The 17,677-nt window shown below is 44.1% G+C and overlaps 1 protein-coding gene across 3 annotated transcripts in view; it reads right to left on the bottom strand.

Moving 5' to 3' along the window:
* PAPPA2 (pappalysin 2) overlaps positions 1-17,677 on the bottom strand; it is a 271,960-nt gene that overhangs the window by 29,625 nt on the left and 224,658 nt on the right. For all 3 annotated transcript variants that reach the window (XM_058700089.1, XM_058700088.1, XM_058700090.1), the window contains exon 21: positions 9,919-9,990. In XM_058700089.1, the coding sequence (XP_058556072.1) occupies positions 9,919-9,990 (72 nt within the window). The remainder of the gene's footprint in view (positions 1-9,918; positions 9,991-17,677) is intronic.

Raw genomic sequence — 17,677 nt, 5'->3', positions numbered from 1 at the left:
CACCATGAGGCTGAGGGGAAGAAAGGAGAGAGGTTTCTTTTAAAAAAATTTTTTTTTAACGTTTATTTATTTTTGAGACAGAGAGAGACAGAGCATGAACAGGGGAGGAACAGACAGAGAGGGAGACACAGAATCTGAAACAGGCTCCAGGCTCTGAGCTGTCAGCACAGAGCCCGATGCGGGGCTCGAACTCACGGACCGTGAGATCATGACCTGAGCCGAAGTCAGACGCTTAACCGACCAAGCCACCCAGGCGCCCCAGGAGAGAGGTTTCAAATCAGACAGGCATTGGTACATTCTTCAAGCCCCCACAGTGGTCACTATTGAGCTATTCTAGCTCTGCAGGCAGGTCTCAAACCCGGGAGTGCACTGGAACCACCCGGAGGGCCCGCACAACTGCTTGCCCACCCCCTCCCCAGGGCATCTGCACCCAGAGTGGGAGCTGAGAATCCTCCTGACAGGTGTCCAGGCGCACCTCAGGCGGGGCCCTGGTGTATTCTGGATCTCTGCAGGTGCCGGGCCAGCCCACGCTGCCCCACTTGAGTCTCAGAGAACTCTATGGGTGAAATACAAAACTGTCTGAGTCACTTCGGTCTTCAAATATTTCACTTGGGAGAAAATGTTCCTTCCTGCTTTCTTGCAGGAGGGCCAGCCACTTTAGCTGCCACAGGGAATGTGGGATTTCTGCACCGGAGCCTCCCAGACACTCACACATTTCATTTCACCTTTAAGAATAAAGATCCCTCAAATTTATGATTGTGGTGATAAGTTTTGTCACCCTGCCGTGGAGCTTCACCTGGTCGGATGTGAAGAACTATCACTATTTACACACACACACACACACACACACACACACACACACACACACACACACTGCCAGCCTCTCCCATCCCTGACCTCAGATCATCTCCATCGGAGCTGTACACAGTCTGAGCCCCAGAACAAAGCATATCCCTTAGAACAGGATTTTTTAGTCGGACTCGAGTGCCTCTCTCTTGGCTCAAACTCTGGGCAAGAAAAAACGGTACAATAAAACCTTGATTTTCATGCCACCATTTCCACCTCATGAATTACACACTGGCCCCTGCATCCCATAGACTTGACAGCAGTAAAGCCAGGCAGTGCCCATGAGCGATCAAGAAGCACAAGCTAACAGGGCTAGCATCTGGAATAGAAATAACAAATAGTGAAAGGGAGGCAGGGGGAGTGGTCCAAGACAACACAGAAGAAAGAATCCAAGGAATGGTGGAGCAGATGGAAGGAATTAGTGATGGAAGCATTGTCGGTATCAACTACTAAATGTGTAAAAAAAATACAACTGCCCACCTACATTTAAATAAATGCAGCCACTCTGCTGAAGCTAAATTCGTCCCCAACTCCTCCTCACCGGGTCTTTCCACCTCCCAATTCCCTCCTATACAAATTCCAATCAAGGGTGTCCTCCTACAGTTACGATACATAAAAATATCTCTACCAGTTGCTTTAAGAAAACACCAATATATTTACATTTAAATCCATGGCATGCTAGATCTGCAGGGAAAGAGAATACCAAACCATGTTCTGTGTTTGAGGCAGCAGAAAACTTAACCGTGTCAGAGAGAGGACAATACACATCCCCTTTCAACGCTCCCAAGGCTAATATGCCTTTTAAACACATGTCTTTATAACCCTGTATAAAGTCTAACACTTCCAGGATATTTCACGCAGCCTTAAATAGTTCATTCGGTTCTCAAACCCATTATCTAATGTGCCGTTGTTACTGGGAGGGGGTGACTGTGAACTCTTCTGTAGAGAAAATATTTACTACACGAGTCTTTATCTTTCTCTTCTTTGGCTTAAAAATCCCAGTTTCTTTGGATTTTTTTTCCCCAAAGGAGTTATTATCAATCTTTTGATATTATTTTTGTTACTTCAACCTGTTCAGGATTTTCTAATGGCTATGCTACAGAAGCTAGACTGAGAGAGAAAATAGGATCAGACCAGTAATGAGAAGAATAAAAAAGACAAGGAGACCCTCAGGTTTTCCGTTGGTCCCCTTTCCACTCACTGTCCTAGAGCTTGTTGTTTTAAGGTGCTGTGTACCCCTGATGAGGCAGAATTTAAAATTTTTCTTCACTCTAATTTTAAGACAATCTCCAGTGTTCTCTGGCTTCTAAGGATTTTAGTTTTATTACTATTGGCCAGATGCTTGTACCTCTATCCTGGACCTTTCTGAACTGCATCCTATTTCAGGTGACTTCATTTTTTCAAGAACTATCGAAAGACACATCCTTTGTCCCAAGATACAAGGTACTGCTGGATACTATTATCTACGAGTGTATTTATTCCTGCCCAGTGTTTCTCAAAGTGCAGTTAAGCATTGCCTGTATTAGAAGCACCTGGGGCATTTGTTAAAAAAAAGCAAATTCTTGGAGCGCCTGGGTGGCTCAGTCAGTTGAGTGTCTGACTTCAGCTCAGGTCCTGATCTCATGGTTCGTGAGTTAGAGCCCACACTGGGCTCTGTGCTGACAGCTCAGAGCCTGGAGCCTGCTTCCGATTCTGTGTCTCCCTCTCTCTCTGACTCTCCCTCATTCATGGTCTGTCTCTGTCTCTAAAATAAAACGTTAGCGAAAAATTTTTAAAAAATTAAAAAAAGCAAGTTCTCTGGGCCATCTGGGTGGCTCAGTTGGTTAAGTGTCCAACTTCGGCTCGGGTCATGATCTAGCGGTTCGTGAGTTTGAGCCCCGCATCGGGCTCCATGTTGACAGCTCAGAGCCTGGAATCTACTTCAGGTTCTGTGTCTCCCTCTCTCTCTGCCTCTCCCCTGCTTGTGCTCTCTCTTTCTCTCAAAAATAAATAAACATTAAAAAAATTTTTTTTGAAAAAAAGCAAATTCTTGGACTTCACACCAGACTTGATATGTAAGAATGAGGAGGTAGGGGCAGAACCTAAGAATCTGCATTTTAAAAGTAAGAACCCCAGGTAATTATTAAGCACATTTTTAATCAAAACAACTCACCAAGTCCTTTGCCCGTGTCAAATCAGTAAAGATGGGGGTGCAGCCAAAAGAAGCCTTGAGTGCTCCACTGAATGCGCCACCCCATTTGGCACAATCCACAGTAACGATCCGTGTCATGGTCAAACTCCCTAGCTGCCATCTTAAATGGGGGAGAGGGAGTACCTCATTTGACCTAGTATGACACATCTGCTAGGTTTAAGAAGTGATTTCTCCTTGGGGCCCCTGGGTGGCTCAGTCGGTTGAGTGTCCAACTCGGTTTCAGCTCAGGTCATGATCCCAGGGTCGTGGGATCGAGCCCTGCATCGGGCTCTGCACTGATCATGAAGCCTGCTTAAGACTCTCTCTCTCTCTCTCTCTCTCTCTCTCTCTCTCTCTCCCCCCCCCCCTGCCCCTATCCTCTCACTCTCTCTCTCAAATAAATAAAATGAAAAAATTTTTTTAAATAAAAAAGAAGTGATTTCTCCTTTATCTCTCTGACAAATCATTCTGTCACAAAACAAGACAGTTGGAAGGGAGGGCATGTTCCTTTAAGTATAGGACATGGACTTGGAACTTAGAACTGTTACTAGTAGAAAACCAAACTTGCAGGCACATAGCCATTATTGTTCAACCCCCTTTGCCTTTAAAACGGTATATATTGGGGTGCCTGGGTGGCTCAGTCGGTTGAGTGAAACCGTATATACCGCACAGCTTCGCTTCCAGTTTTCTAAGGGCTCCTCATTCCTTCAAGAACATCAGAATGGCTTAGATAGGGCATCAGAGAATCTTCATTAGCAATCCTTAACCAAATCTCCCTCCAGATCTGCCTGGCCCCTTCCCCCCTCAGGGTACATGCACAGACGTGGGTCCTGCCCGTCACTGGCATATGAAAAAGAACAGTGGCAAAAACCTTAACTTTCCTTCTGAAACAGAAGCCACTCAGTATTACAGATAGATGAAATCCCATTAACGTTTATCACACACTCAATTGCTGTTTAATGAACATTCATACAATAGGCTCCCTTTATCATGTTCCGACTCTCCTATCTACCCTAGCTTAGTCTGAGTTTTCTCTTGCCAGCTGGGACCAGGATGAAAGTAGTAAAACCAAAAGCAGGACCGGCCTGGAACTGACGCCAAGGAAGGACAGTGCCAACAGATTCCCAAAGTGTAACCCATCCACCGGGTAAGACATCAAGGCCAACCGAAGAGGCCACAAACCGGAAGAGTGGCTCTTTAAGAGAAGGACCCGTGGGCACGATTAAGATCAAACATCTAACCAAAATCTTAATCTTTTGATTCAGATCCAAAATTCCCAGAAACAGGGTTGGGGGGGGGGGAGGGTTGCAGTTATTTCTGAATTAGCATGACCCACACTCTACTGAAGTGTGACCTCTCGGAAGGCCCCAAACTACATCCCCATGGGTTGTGCCTCCATAATTTTCTGACCAACAAGTTTGAAAGATAAATTACATCCATGTAACTGAAAGCTGAGGGAACTTAGATTCAGAGAAGGTAGCTCACTTGCCCAAGGAGTCGTGCGATAAAGGATGGAAACGAGGTTCAAGCCTGCCTCTAAGCCCCAGACGGCCTTTCTTCTGCTAGTCCACGTGGCCCTCACTGGATCTGTCGCAAGCCCTTCGGATTCTGTGCACGGCAGGGTTTTTGTTCTTCACTTCTCCTATTTCTTCCCTGCCTTTACTTCCACTGCGCTGCTTCTCAGAAGCCTGATCCAATCTGTTTCAGTTTAAGACTCTGGAAGCCAAAGTTCGACCTTCAAATCTCTGTCCTTGCCTTTAGGGGCATAGAAGCAGGTGTCACTGAAGAATTAGGTTATATGTTTCAGAGGGATACAAAAGGAAATAAAGCACACATCTGACCACTTGGGAGCTTGTAGTCTGTTGGAAGGATGGATCTATCCAATAATCTTGAAACGATGTGGTAAGTGAAGCGATAGGCATTTGCAAGTGTATGTATAAGAGTTGTTAGCAGAAATGGCAGCTAACGCCCAGAGAGACTCCCTTGAAATTCCCAAGGAATTCCTTAGGAATCTTAAAAGGCTTCCTAAGTTTACTGGAAGCCTGAGGAACATCAATTAACCATGGCTACCTATAGTAAATAATAAACACTCATAACGATAGAAACTGGGTGTAAGCTGACTGTTGCATCAGTCTTTTTTTTTTTCATTTTTTTAATGTTTATTTATTTTTGAGAGAGACAGAGACAGAATGCGAGTGGGTTAGGGGCAGAGAGAGAGGGAGACACACAATCCGAAGCAGGCTCCAGGTTGCGAGCTGTCAGCACAGAGCCCGACGGGGGGCTCGAACTCACAAGCTGTGAGACCATGACCTGAGCCGAAGTCGGACGCTCAACCGACTGAGCCATGCAGCTGCCCCACGTCAGTCTTAATATATATATATAATTATATCAATAAGACCCTGTCCCCACATAGTTAGCAAGTGTAGAGTCAGCACTTGATCCTGATTATTCTAACACAATTCTGCCTCTGTCCTTCACAGTTCCCGCATTTGGAACAGGAAGGGCACAACTCTACACAAAACAGCAAAGGACTGAAGAGAGAATATCAGAAACTGTAATCCCAAATGGGGGCTGCTGACAATAAACTTGCAGGAAATACACGCTTGTGGAAAAAGCAGCCCCAAAACATAGGTCAATGGGCACTCAATTTTAATCATCCAGCAGGAAAGAAATTAATCTTTTCTACCCAAAAATGGACCGCGAGTGTGGTCTTTATTCCCAGCCGCATTCCCTGGAACACAAGGTGTTCTTAGTCTAAGTGGAACCTAGGGCTGTGGACTTTGGCAGAATTAATAAATAGGACTTTATGAAAGAGCAAAGAAGGAAGAAAAGGAAGGAACGGGGGGGAGGGAGAGAGGATAACACATGTGATCTGACAGTATCATAGTGTTCGCGGATAGAATTATCACCCACAAAATGAAGACGCCCCCTTCCCTCTCTCTTTCTCTTGCCATGCCAGGAAAAGAGTACACTTTATTGGACGAGCGTTTGGCAGAGTAAGTGTTTGTTTTCTGCACAGTTGTCCTAGACGATTTGTATACTTGTCTGTAATTTTAATGAGCACCGGTCTGGGAGTAGGAAGAACAGTTAGGAGCCCAATGCAGTAGCCCAGGTAAGGAATGCTGAGGCCTTAGCGAGGGGGGCTGAGGGGCTCAACAGCAGGGTGTGGAGAGCTGCTCACGTGATGATCGGCTCACCACTGACCTGGTGACTGAGTGGACACGGCAGCCATCTCCAAGCGGTCTGTGACTTACGGGTCTCAGGGGGCTTCCCACGGGAATGGCCGGTTTCCCTTCCCTCCTGTTGTTCTGTCCCTTTTCTGATCAGACTTTGCACCTACGCCTCTAGAGACCACATCAGCACTTCAGCCTTGTGCTTTCTGCTCTACTCATTCAGGAAGTGCTCACAAAGTGGCTAATGGTTCACAACAAATGCCACTACTTTATAACCACTGACTATGAACCAGACAGGGCAGATGCTTAAGCGCTTCATGTACATTATCACATTAATTCCTTGCCACCGCTCCTTAAGGTAGCTTTGTTGTCCCCACTTGCCAACACCGATTAAGACTCGAAGGCTCACACTGCTCAGCCGGCCCAGGATTTGAACCTACGCTGTCCAAAATCTCTCCACCCACAAAGCTACCATTCCTTGCTCATGCGTAGCTTACAAAAGAACTAGAAAACACCAGGAGGCTCAGGTTGAGTTTCGAGAAACAACCAGAAAACCCTAATTTAATGTACGAACAGGTCTGGGCTGCAGATATGTAGTATGCACGTTTTCTGGCTCAGACAACGGGAACACAGGTGACGATGAGAAGGCGGCATTATTTACACAGGAGCCGGCAGAGAAAACCTCAGAGCTGTCTCTTAAAGAATGCAAGAGGCATAGAATGATGGAGGGCGGAAAGCCCAAGCTCGTGGCAAAGGGGACAGGGCACCAAGGAGCAGAAATGACACGAAGCGGGACATGGTTGGTAGGCTAGCAAGCTGATGGTCTCACTGTCCTGGGCTCACTGAGTGGAATGAAGTATGAGGTCCTCAGCTTTGCCGAGGCGGGATATCTGAAGAGGACATCTCACAGTTATACTCGGTATCGTAGAGGAAAAAAAAAAAAAAAAAAAAAAAAGGAAAACTCCTTCTAGATACCGGGGAACCAATGTCTAATTTGAGCTCAGATTTCTGTGCAGCACTTTTTAAAAACTTCTCATCCACCGAGCCCTCTTTGGTTTATCTTGCCTCTGCGTCTGTTTTCCCTCCGTCTGTCTTTGACGCTCTTCAGTTGTCCCTAATATATTTAGCCGACTTTTTCCAGGAAAGAATTAGGTTTCTGCCAAGTGACCAGTTCCAGCCTCTCTCACCCTTTCTCTCCCAGTCTCACCCCCTCTCTGCATCTCTTACTTACTTCTTCAGAGTTTCTTCCCCGTCTCCTCCCCTGTCTGACTCAATTCCTTTCCTTTCCGGTGGGCACTGATACTCCTTTTTTCTTTGCTTCTTCCTCCCACCCTTACGTGGTTTTTTTTTTTCTTTCTTTTTTTCCTCCTCCTCGCCTCTGCTGGGACACCAGAAGCAAAATCTTATCCTTTCAAACCTTTTCCTAACCAGAGAGCCCCAGGAAATACTGTAGTATACTCAGAGTGGAATTAATGTTGGCTAGAATTACTCCCGGACAAAGAGAGCTTCAAATTGGGGCTCCACAGGCTGGGAACCTTCTTGACTCCTCCCATGTTGGCCACGGCAGTGGCTCTCAGACTTCAGAACTCTTCAGAAGCACCTGGAGGCCTGTTAAAAACACAGATTTCTGGGCCCCACTCCCAGAGTCTCCAATCCAGTAGGTGTGGGACGGGGCCTGAGAATGTGTATTTCTAACAGGTTCCCAGGAGATGCCAATTGTGCTGGTCCAGAGGCCACACTTTGAGAACCACTTGAGGCTCAGCTGTGCGTGGTAGTGGGTGGGCAGGGGAATCGGAGGAGGGAGTGGAGTTTTGTTCCTTGTCACATCAACAAAGGGACTGACAGGAGCCTAGGAAGCTCAGGATAAGGGATCAGGAGGATGCGTTGGGGGTGCAGGGAGGAGGGGAAGACACACGAGGAAAGCTCTGTGTTGTAACCTTCCGGGAAACACGGAAGCCAGCTCCCAGCCCTGTCACCCACCCTCCCTCCTGCCATCACACATGGAAGCAGCAGAAGGGAATTCTCAGGATCCCTTTGATCTCTTCCCAGTTCTGAGTCCTCTGTTTATCTCCCTCCTCCCTTGGCCTCCTCTTCCCCCTTTCTACCCCCTGCCCAGTGGATGAGTCACTGCCCCTCCTCCCCACCCCACTGCCATCTGTTTTTCTAATGATGGCAGAAGATGAGCTGTTTTGTTGGCCCGCGCCGTAACAAAGCACACTCTCCACTAGCGTTTTTCCTGATGGACTCTCAGAATGCTATTTTATTGGTATCATTTCCCCACCCAGTTTTCCCTTTGTCTCAAACCCCACCCTTTCCCCCTCTTTGGCCTCATGTAGATCCCAGTTTCCCAGAATTGGATAAAGAGAAACAGAGATACAGAAGAATCAAGGGATAGATAAGCATGTGGGTTGGATGCGTGTGTAGGGGGGAGGGTGTTAGAAATCAGGGGCAGTTCAATGGCTCTCGCTAGCACCCAAGGAGCAACCAGAATTACCCAAGCATCACTGCTAAGTGGTTTAATTACTCGCAGTGAGAAACTTGAATGGCAAAACCTACTGTGACTGAGTGGCCATTCCTGGGGTGAGAGGGCTTAAATGGGGTGTGTGTGTGTGTGTGTGTGTGTGTGTGTTGTGTGTGTGTGGGGGGGGGGTTAGGGAGAGAAGAGAGGCGTCCTCTCTTCCCCATGCCAGGATACCTGGGTCATTCTCTGTCTGTAAGGCTCTGCCTCATTCCTGACTTCTTTGCAATAACTTGCGTTAATCTAGCTAAGGGAACCTGTGTGAAGAAGTACATAGGATTCCCTGAGGAAGTAAAGGTCTGGTTTGAGTTAACCAACAGGGGGTTACAGGTCTACTTCAGACGTTGCAAACAGATGCCTGCACGCCCCAAGCAGTTGACATAAACCAGGGATGCCCACTAGGTAAGGAGCCGCAGGGAGAGGGGAGCATCTTGCTCACGGAGAGAGCAGCTGCCTTTTGGGGCTGTAGCTGTTACTCAGGTCTAGGTAACTGTTGCCACGGTGCCAGATATCTTGTTTTCCAAGAGACACATCAGCAGTGTTTGATATTGATTTTTATCTGGAGTATGTATGTACGTGGGTGTGTGATGTTATATATACATACACAAATGTTATGCGAAACCCCAGTTTTTAAATATTGGCAACCAGAACAGAATTGTTTTCAGAGACCGTGCTGGCCAAATAAACCTGTCTGTAGGCCACCATCGGTCTGTAAAGCTCTGATCTAACTAAGCTCGAGTAAGGTCCAGTTACAGAATCCCAAAACCGTATAACATTCTGATTTGCTTTTTAACTTATTTTTTATTAGATCATTTAAAATGAGACTCTGGAGATTTTGCAGAAAGAAAGAAAGAGAGAAAGAGAGAAAGAGAGAAAGAGAGAGAGAGGGAGGGAGGGAGGGAGGAAGGAATGAAGGAAGGAAGGAAGAAAGAAAGAGAAAAGGAAGAAAGAAAGAAAAAAAGGAAGGAAGGAAGGAAGGAAGGAAGGAAGGAAGGAAGGAAGAAAGAAAGAAAGAAAGAAAGAAAGAAAGAAAGAAAGAAAGAAAGAAAGAAAGAAAGAAATCCTAATATCTGTAATTTGAAAATTAGCTAAATTTAAGAGATTAAACCAAGGGCATAGTAGCAAGACCTTGCATTAGAAAGACTCAGGTCCCCATGAGTGAAGCAGACCAGACCACTCTGGTGTGGGTCTGGGAGGGGCAGGAGGCTTACCTCACACGACTGGATGCAGTGGATGAGGAAGGGGGGTGGGTGCCATTGACGCTGTCCAGTGCACACGATGCTCTGAAGGGGAAGGTGGAGAGAACAGAAAACAAAAACAAGGACCCCTGGTCAGTAAGAGAAGGGGAAAATCCTGAGCTCACCCCATCAGCCCAACCCCGTTCCCTGAGTTGGGAGACCCCAGCTGTACCCCACACAGGGGTCCGAGGTCAGCTGGTCTTGCCCGTGGAAGTGCTAAACTTGCCAGATGGTGCCGAGGTGGAACTCTCATACTCTTCATCCTCCTTCACCCTCTCCAAGGTATCAAAATTTCCAGAGAGGTGCAGGTGTAATTTTAGAAAGCATCCTCAGTGTTGTAATGAGTGTAATTTGGTTCCAGGCATAGTATTTTTTTTCTATTTGTCTTGAAATTTTAAATAACGTTACAAGAAATTGTGAAATGGCTGGGTTGACAAGGAAGCACCATGGATTTTTAAAGGCTGAGCAGTATAGCTTCACAAGAAGAGTCTTAAACTAAACACGGATCTCAAGACTCCTAGTCAAGAAGACGTGAGTGCCAAGCAGGGGCTGGAGGGTGAGTGGAACAAATCTGTAGCTCCTGTTAGCACCATTTACCCCTCCTCCTGAGAAATAAAAGGTCTCTGCTGGGCAAACAGGGTTAATGGGACACCACTGGGGCTCAAAATGGCGCCCACATCAAGCTGATGACAGCAAAAACACATTCATTCATATTAAACACCGGTGACTGTCCCTGTCCCAACAGCCATTTCCAGATGTGCGCTGAAACAAATACTCATCTACTCTTTGTTGAATAATAATTACGACCCATTTTCATTGAGCTTTTCCCTTTTAATTTTTGGATTTTAAAATTTCAAAAGAAACCTTCAGGAAAAGAAAAAGTCCCATGGGAGGCTTCAGGGAGAAAAGGAGATTCTGTAGCCCATCAACCCAAACCATTTGTAGACTTTCATACTCACGTTTTAATTCAGTGTGATAGGAATACAGTACAATCAGAAGAAAAAGAATACATTGTGAGATATGAGCTTTCCGCAAGATAGCACCTCTAGTAATTAGAAATTATATGTTCTAGAATGTTAAGACTATGTGGTAATCAAATCGGAGACATTTGCATATATTAACATGTAGGTATATGAATATATACCTTGTAGTTACGAGAATAGGGAACTGCAAGATTTTTCTAGAGTTGTACTAGTATAAACTAAAATTTCTCTTTCACAGCCTCCCTAAAGGGGAGGTTATACAATAAATCCTAACGAATTCTGATATTCTAAATTCTACACTGTAATTATAGAAAGTGGCTTGGTTTAAGTTTTCATTGCACTGGGAAAAAAAGGATTATAGAGGATTATACAAATACATAATGGGGGGGTCAGCCTACTAAAAAATGAGGTATTCTGCACTAACAGCCACTTAAGCAGCATTTGCATATAAACAATGGCTATGCTACTTAGAAAGGATTCTTGTTTATGTTTTAAACCCAGTATCAGTGGAACTCTTTTAGCTAGCAAGGGATTCAATTTCTAGTATTTGAAATATCAATGTTTTACGCTTCCGTTGTTGTTACCAGATAATGCTAATAGCATCAAACAGGAAGTTGTACCCTTGAGATGTCAATACGTATTTTCCTTCTCATAGCACCACATTCCCTAAGGATCCCAATTCCCCATTCTTAACAGTCAGACATTGAAATGTATACATGCTTCACTCACTAGGAACCAGAGTTGCTGCCCTCAAAGAGGTCAAAGTCTGTGGGGAAGTAGCTGGAAAAATTGTCAGTGCTTCCCCATAAGAGGATACGTAGCCTCGGCAGCCTCACATGATGTCTATGGCCAGAACTCGCCAGAACACCCTGAATTGACTGTGCCAGCTTCTCTTATGCCCACTACACCTTCTACGCCAATCACTTCTTCTATAAATGCAGGAGTTTGGGGGTGCCTGGGTAGTTAAGTGTCCGACTCTTATTTCTACTCAGGTCATGATTTCATGGTTTGTGAGTTCAAGTTCCGCCTCAGGCTCTGTGCTGACAGCATGGAGCCTGCTTGGGATTCTCTCTCTCTCTCTCTCTCTCTCCCTCTCTGCCCACCCCCTGCTCTATCTCTCTCTCTCAAAATAAATAAATAAACTTAAGTTCTAAATAAATAGATAAATAAATAAACAAGCAAATAAATAAATGCAGGAGTGTTGGTTTGTTAATAACACTTTAGAAATTCTAAGGATATATTGCAAAGGGACTTAAAAGAAAGGAAAAGAGTCTGTCTTTACTTTTGATGCGTTTTCTTCGATGCTCTTTTGTCCTATTATCTCTGACTGATGTTTTCTATCTTTGTATTCTTATGTAATTTTATTATCGTGTAATATAGATTCACAGAATAAAATATAAAATGTATGAAAGGTGCACAGTCTCCCTCCTACTCCTGATCCCCAATCACCCAAGTTCCTCAGTTTGATTTTCTGTGTTTTGTATCATTACAGAGACGTTCTATGCATATGCAAACATATATGTATGAAATTATCTCCTCACACAAATTCTAAGATGCTGTCATTTTATTTTGTACTTTGGTCTGTTGTTTGCTTGCTTGCCTTTATTCCACTTCACAGTGTTTCTTGGGGTTCTGGAATGTTGCATTCCATTGATTACATAGTATTTCATTGCATGTATAAGATCTCATATACTTAACCAGGCCCATACTGATGGATATTTAGTTGATTTACAGTCTTTTGCTCTAACAAACAATGCTATGTATAAATCATTTCACACACGTGCAACTATTATCTGTAGAATAAATACATGATAGTAGAACTGAGAATACCCATCTCAATAATTCTTTAATCTCACTCTCCCTCTTGCTCTCCCTCTCTCTCTCTCTTGAGATGAATTCAAACTGGCTTCTTCCTTAATCTCCATAAAATTGCAAAAGCTTCTGGTACCTGGGTCTAAGACCATTCTAGATTGCAAAATTCTTGACAATAGGGACCGTCTCCCACTCTTACATCTTACCTCAGTGACTTAGAGATGATGTTTTACAAGCATCTGTCAACCACTAAATAGTTAGAGCTCCAGAATTCTCCTCTATCTTCTGGCCTATGAACGTTGTTCATCCCATAAGAAAAGATATGCACGTGCCATTAATTGAACTACTACTTATTGATCAAAACGGGAGGAGAATTTCAAATACGCTTCAGGCCTTAAAGTTTATGGGCAAGTTTGTGGTGGTGAGGTGTGAGAGAGGAATGACACAGTAAGAAGATAAGGAGAAGGGCTAACTCCTGGTGGGATGAGTTAACTTAATTCAACAAGGGAGCTTTTAGACTGAAGTGTCTCTGATGCCATGGTGGTCTACGTAAGCGACCCAGGATCTAAGCCTATATATGCTTCAAGATTACGAAACTAAAAACTACGGACAACCAATCACAAAGAGCCAACGAGGCTTTAAGCTACAGCCAATCAATGATTTCCTTACTTTCTTTCCTTTTTTCTCTACCATAGTGTCTCCTGAGCTCCTCTTGGTGAGGCACTCCTAACCATTTCTAGTTTCACACTGACTAATTCAAACAGATTTTTGCTCACATAAACTCAAGATTTTTAATATGCCTCAAGTTATCTTTTAACAGCTCCCTATGATTTTCTTTTTTTCTGGAATATTTTTGACAAATGGTGATAGTATATATTACATTTGAAAAACTATAGAAATTGGGGCCTCTGGGTGGCTCAGTCAGTTGAACATCTAACTCTTGGTTTCGGCTCAGGTCATGATCACATGAGTTGTGGGATCAAGCCCCATGTCAGGCTCTGTGCTGGCCGTGCAGAGCCTGCTTGGGATTCTCTCTCTCCCTCTCTCTCTGCCCCTCCCCTGGTTGTGCTCTCTCTTTTTCCACATAAATAAATAAATAAACTTTAAAAAAAGAAAAGCTAGGGGCGCCTGGGTGGCTCAGTCGGTTGAGCGTCCAACTTCGGCTCAGGTCATGATCTCGCGGTCCGTGAGTTCAAGCCCCACATAGGGCTCTGTGCTGACTGCTCAGAGCCTGGAGCCTGTTTCTGATTCTGTGTCTCCCTCTCTCTCTGACCCTCCCCCGTTCATGCTCTCTGTCTCAAAAATAAATAAAAATTAAAAAAAATAATAAAAGTTAAAAAAAAATTAAAAAAAAAAGAAAAGCTATAGAAAGTAATTGAAAGAATGTCCTTATATCCTCTGTTCAGCCTTATCAAATCTTAATTTGCTGTACCTGCTTCCAGAACCTAAGTCGCTAGAGATTCAATTAATGTCCTCTACATGTAGCCCTCCAACCTCATTCTCCTTCCTTCCTCCTTATTGATAACAACTATTCTGAATTTTTTTCAGTTATTTATTTATTTTGAGAGAGACAGAGAGCGAGCAGGGGAGAGACAGAGAGAGAAATAAAGAGAGAGAGAGAAAGAGAATCCCAAGCAGGGTCTGTACTATCAGCGTGGAACCCGAGGTGGGGCTGAAACTCACAAACCGTGAGATCATGACCTGAGCCAAAACTAAGTCAGACGCTTACCCAACTGAGCCACCCAGGTGCTTCATAACTATTCTGAACTTTTAAGTTATTATTTCTTTACAATTTTATATGATTATTATTGCTATGACACTATTAGCAAGCCACTTTTCAGGTGAATTGATTGTGAACAAAGATTTGTTTTGAACTTTCCAAAAGGAAAGCAGTCATGAGGAAAACCAGTGTAAAGATTTTCTCTCAGGCCATTTCAAAAATTTTTAAAAGTAAAAAGGAAGATGGGAAGAACAAAGGGAAAGTAGAAGGGGGGAGACACAGAGAGAGAGGGACAGAGAGATGAGAGAGAGAGAGAGAGAGAGAGAGAGAGAGAAGGGAGGAAGGAAGAGGAAGGAAAGGAAGACCAGTTAAGGGTTATTAGGATGGTCATAAGGCAATTGAAGGCTATTGCCTGGTTAAACATCTCACTAAAGGTCACAAGACTGATAGTTAGCCAACATTAAGGTCTAACACAGAATTGCTCAATTGTTTTTTTTTATCAGGAATAGTTACTTGACAGAATGGGCTAATCGCACCACCCCAACAAAGTTCTGCGGCTGTCCAGGTCTGTGACCATTTCCTTATGACTACAAATGTATGCAACCCTAAGTGAAGCACAGCACTGTTTTTGCCTTGTTTATCTGGACAGTAGCACGTTACCCTGCAGTTTGCTTTTCAAGTTCTTCCGCACCACCCCCCCCAAGACTATCTTGGACTCCAGGCCTCAAGACTCACTCAAACTGAAAGCAGATACTTCCATACTTGAAACTGATGAAAAAGAAGGCTTTTTCATGACTCATATCTGAGGGATTTGCTCTCCCGCTAATGTGTGTATGGCAAGGGTCACTGGAACTCTTACACAATTGTGCCCATCGAGAGGACACTGTGGGGGATGAGAGCAAGGATCGGGACATGAGACACACAGGAGGGTGAGACGAGCTAGTCGGACACGATGGCTCCTGGAGGGCACCGTCTTCTTTCTCTCTTCCTGCTTCTCTCTCCCTCTTAAAACGTTTTGTTTTTGTTTAAGGAATTATTAATCCTTTGGGGGCCAATTTGGGAAAACAAAGTCAGAAATTACAAGATTTGTTTTGACTCGAGCAATTCTAGTGAAGAGTTGGGGAGCTGAGGGAGGGATTCCCTGCAGTGTTGACAACCTTTGCAAACCTCACATGTGTAGCCACAGGAAAATCTCATTAGTTTGGACCTCACTAATTCCTAATTGTGATATACTAAAGAAAGAAAAGAAAAGCATTGTTCGGTCTGTGACAAAATGAATTTATGAAGCAAACCAACAGAGGAAATGAGATGTATGATGGATGCTTTTGTACTTCAGAACGGAACACTTTCAAGTATAATTTAGAAAAGCTCATTTACATGCAAACAATTGCCACATTATGTATAAAAAAATCACCTCCCCATGAAATCGGATTCTTGAAGGACCAATGCTTTACAGCGTAAGTCAAAATGTTAATTTTCCTACTTTAAATGGTAAGTCTCAAGATAGAATAAAACACCCTCTCAACACAGTGGTTAAAGACAGTCATAAAAATTCAACCTTACAGAGGCCTCTGGAAAAATCAAAAGGTTTGCCCTGAGAAAGAGCTCTGTGGAGCCAGGAGCCACTCTCTTCATCCAGCAATGGATGAAAAGAGCAATGTGCCAAGCAGATCATTCCTACCCTCGAGAATCTTACCGTTTAGGGGTAGAATGACAGAAAAAAAAAAAAAAAAGAAAAAGGAAGGAAAAAATGAAGATGAGGAAGAACAGGGATGTGCTCCCAGCAAAAGTCTGAGGGGAGCTCCTCCCACACGCTCAGCTCAGGCTCCCCAGACAGTCGGGTGTCCACACAGTGCCTGAGACATGCGGGAGGCAGTGGGGCAAAAGCTCTGGTTGCTGGATGTGAGCAGTGGTACCGATTGGGCATGTGGCTGTCGCCTGCATCCCAACTGCCAGATTCCACTGCTCGGTCACCTTGACTGGTAGGCCTTTGTTTGACTGCCAAGAAGCCCTTTTGTTGGTGTCCTCTCTTTCTACCAGGATATTTCTCTGCTGATGTCGCCACCATGGAAAGGTCTAGGTCTCTGTGTGTAGTAAGTGAAGGAGCAAGATACCTTTACAAAAACAAAAGACCCAGAAAGTCCATCTGAGCCTTTCACATCCCTACCTCTTGTTCCTCACAGCCAGCATGCCCCTGAAACATTTAGAAGTCACAGTAATTTTCACCCTTACTTTCAGTCTCCCAACGAAAGCTGTTAGAAGTTGCTTCTTTAGTCAATGTTCAAATAGGAAACAATAAATGGCCATTAGTTCTCTTCCCAGCCCCATTTGTAAAAGAGACAGGAAAAAGACAGACAAGGGGCACCTGGGTGGCTTAGTTGGTTAAGCATCCTACTTGGGCCCAGGTCATGATCTCACGGTTCGTGGGTTCGAGCCCTGCATGGGACTCTGTGCTGACAGCTCAGAGCCTGGAGCCTACTTTGGATTCTGTGTCTCCCTCTCTCTCTGCCCCTCCCCTGCTCACTCTCTCTCTCTGTCTCTCTCTCTCTCTCTCAAAAATAAGTAAACATTAAAAAAAATTTTTTTAAAGACAAATGATCTATACATTTCTGTCTATACACACACACACACACACACACACACACACACACACACACATACACACACAAATAAGCAAAGTACAGAACTCATAGAATGATATGTTTCTTTTTCATAGAGATAGCTGGTAATATCTGTTCAGAGATGAAGGAAATTTCCAAAGGTAAGATTTGTACTAAATGAAGTGAAAGTTCATTTTTACTGAATTCAGAACTATATGCTAAAATCTATGCAAGACATTTCAAAAGTGTTATATTTGACTCTTATAACAGCTCTGCAAGACAGATAATATTATCGTCACCCTCGCTGACGCACAGACAGAAGCGACCGAGGGGTAAGTACCTGAACCCAGAAGGATCTCACTCTTCTATATGCCAGTTGCTACGTGGAGTTGTTTTTCATCAAAACCCCAGGATACCTAAGTCCTCAGAAATTCTTCCTTTACCAAATAGTATATGATTCTAGGAGTCAGGTATCATTTGCAGGAATAAAGACCAGCAGAACTTCCCAGAGGAAGGCAAATAAACTTTGTGGGTATCTAGAAAGTATACTTGATTGTTCTTTAAAAACAATCTCTTTCCCAACAAGGAATAATAGTGTTACAGGGAACTGTCTCTCT

Source organism: Neofelis nebulosa, chromosome 15 (assembly GCF_028018385.1).
Source record: "Neofelis nebulosa isolate mNeoNeb1 chromosome 15, mNeoNeb1.pri, whole genome shotgun sequence".
Classification (NCBI taxonomy): domain Eukaryota; kingdom Metazoa; phylum Chordata; class Mammalia; order Carnivora; family Felidae; genus Neofelis; species Neofelis nebulosa.
This window is presented reverse-complemented; position numbering and strand designations above follow the sequence as displayed.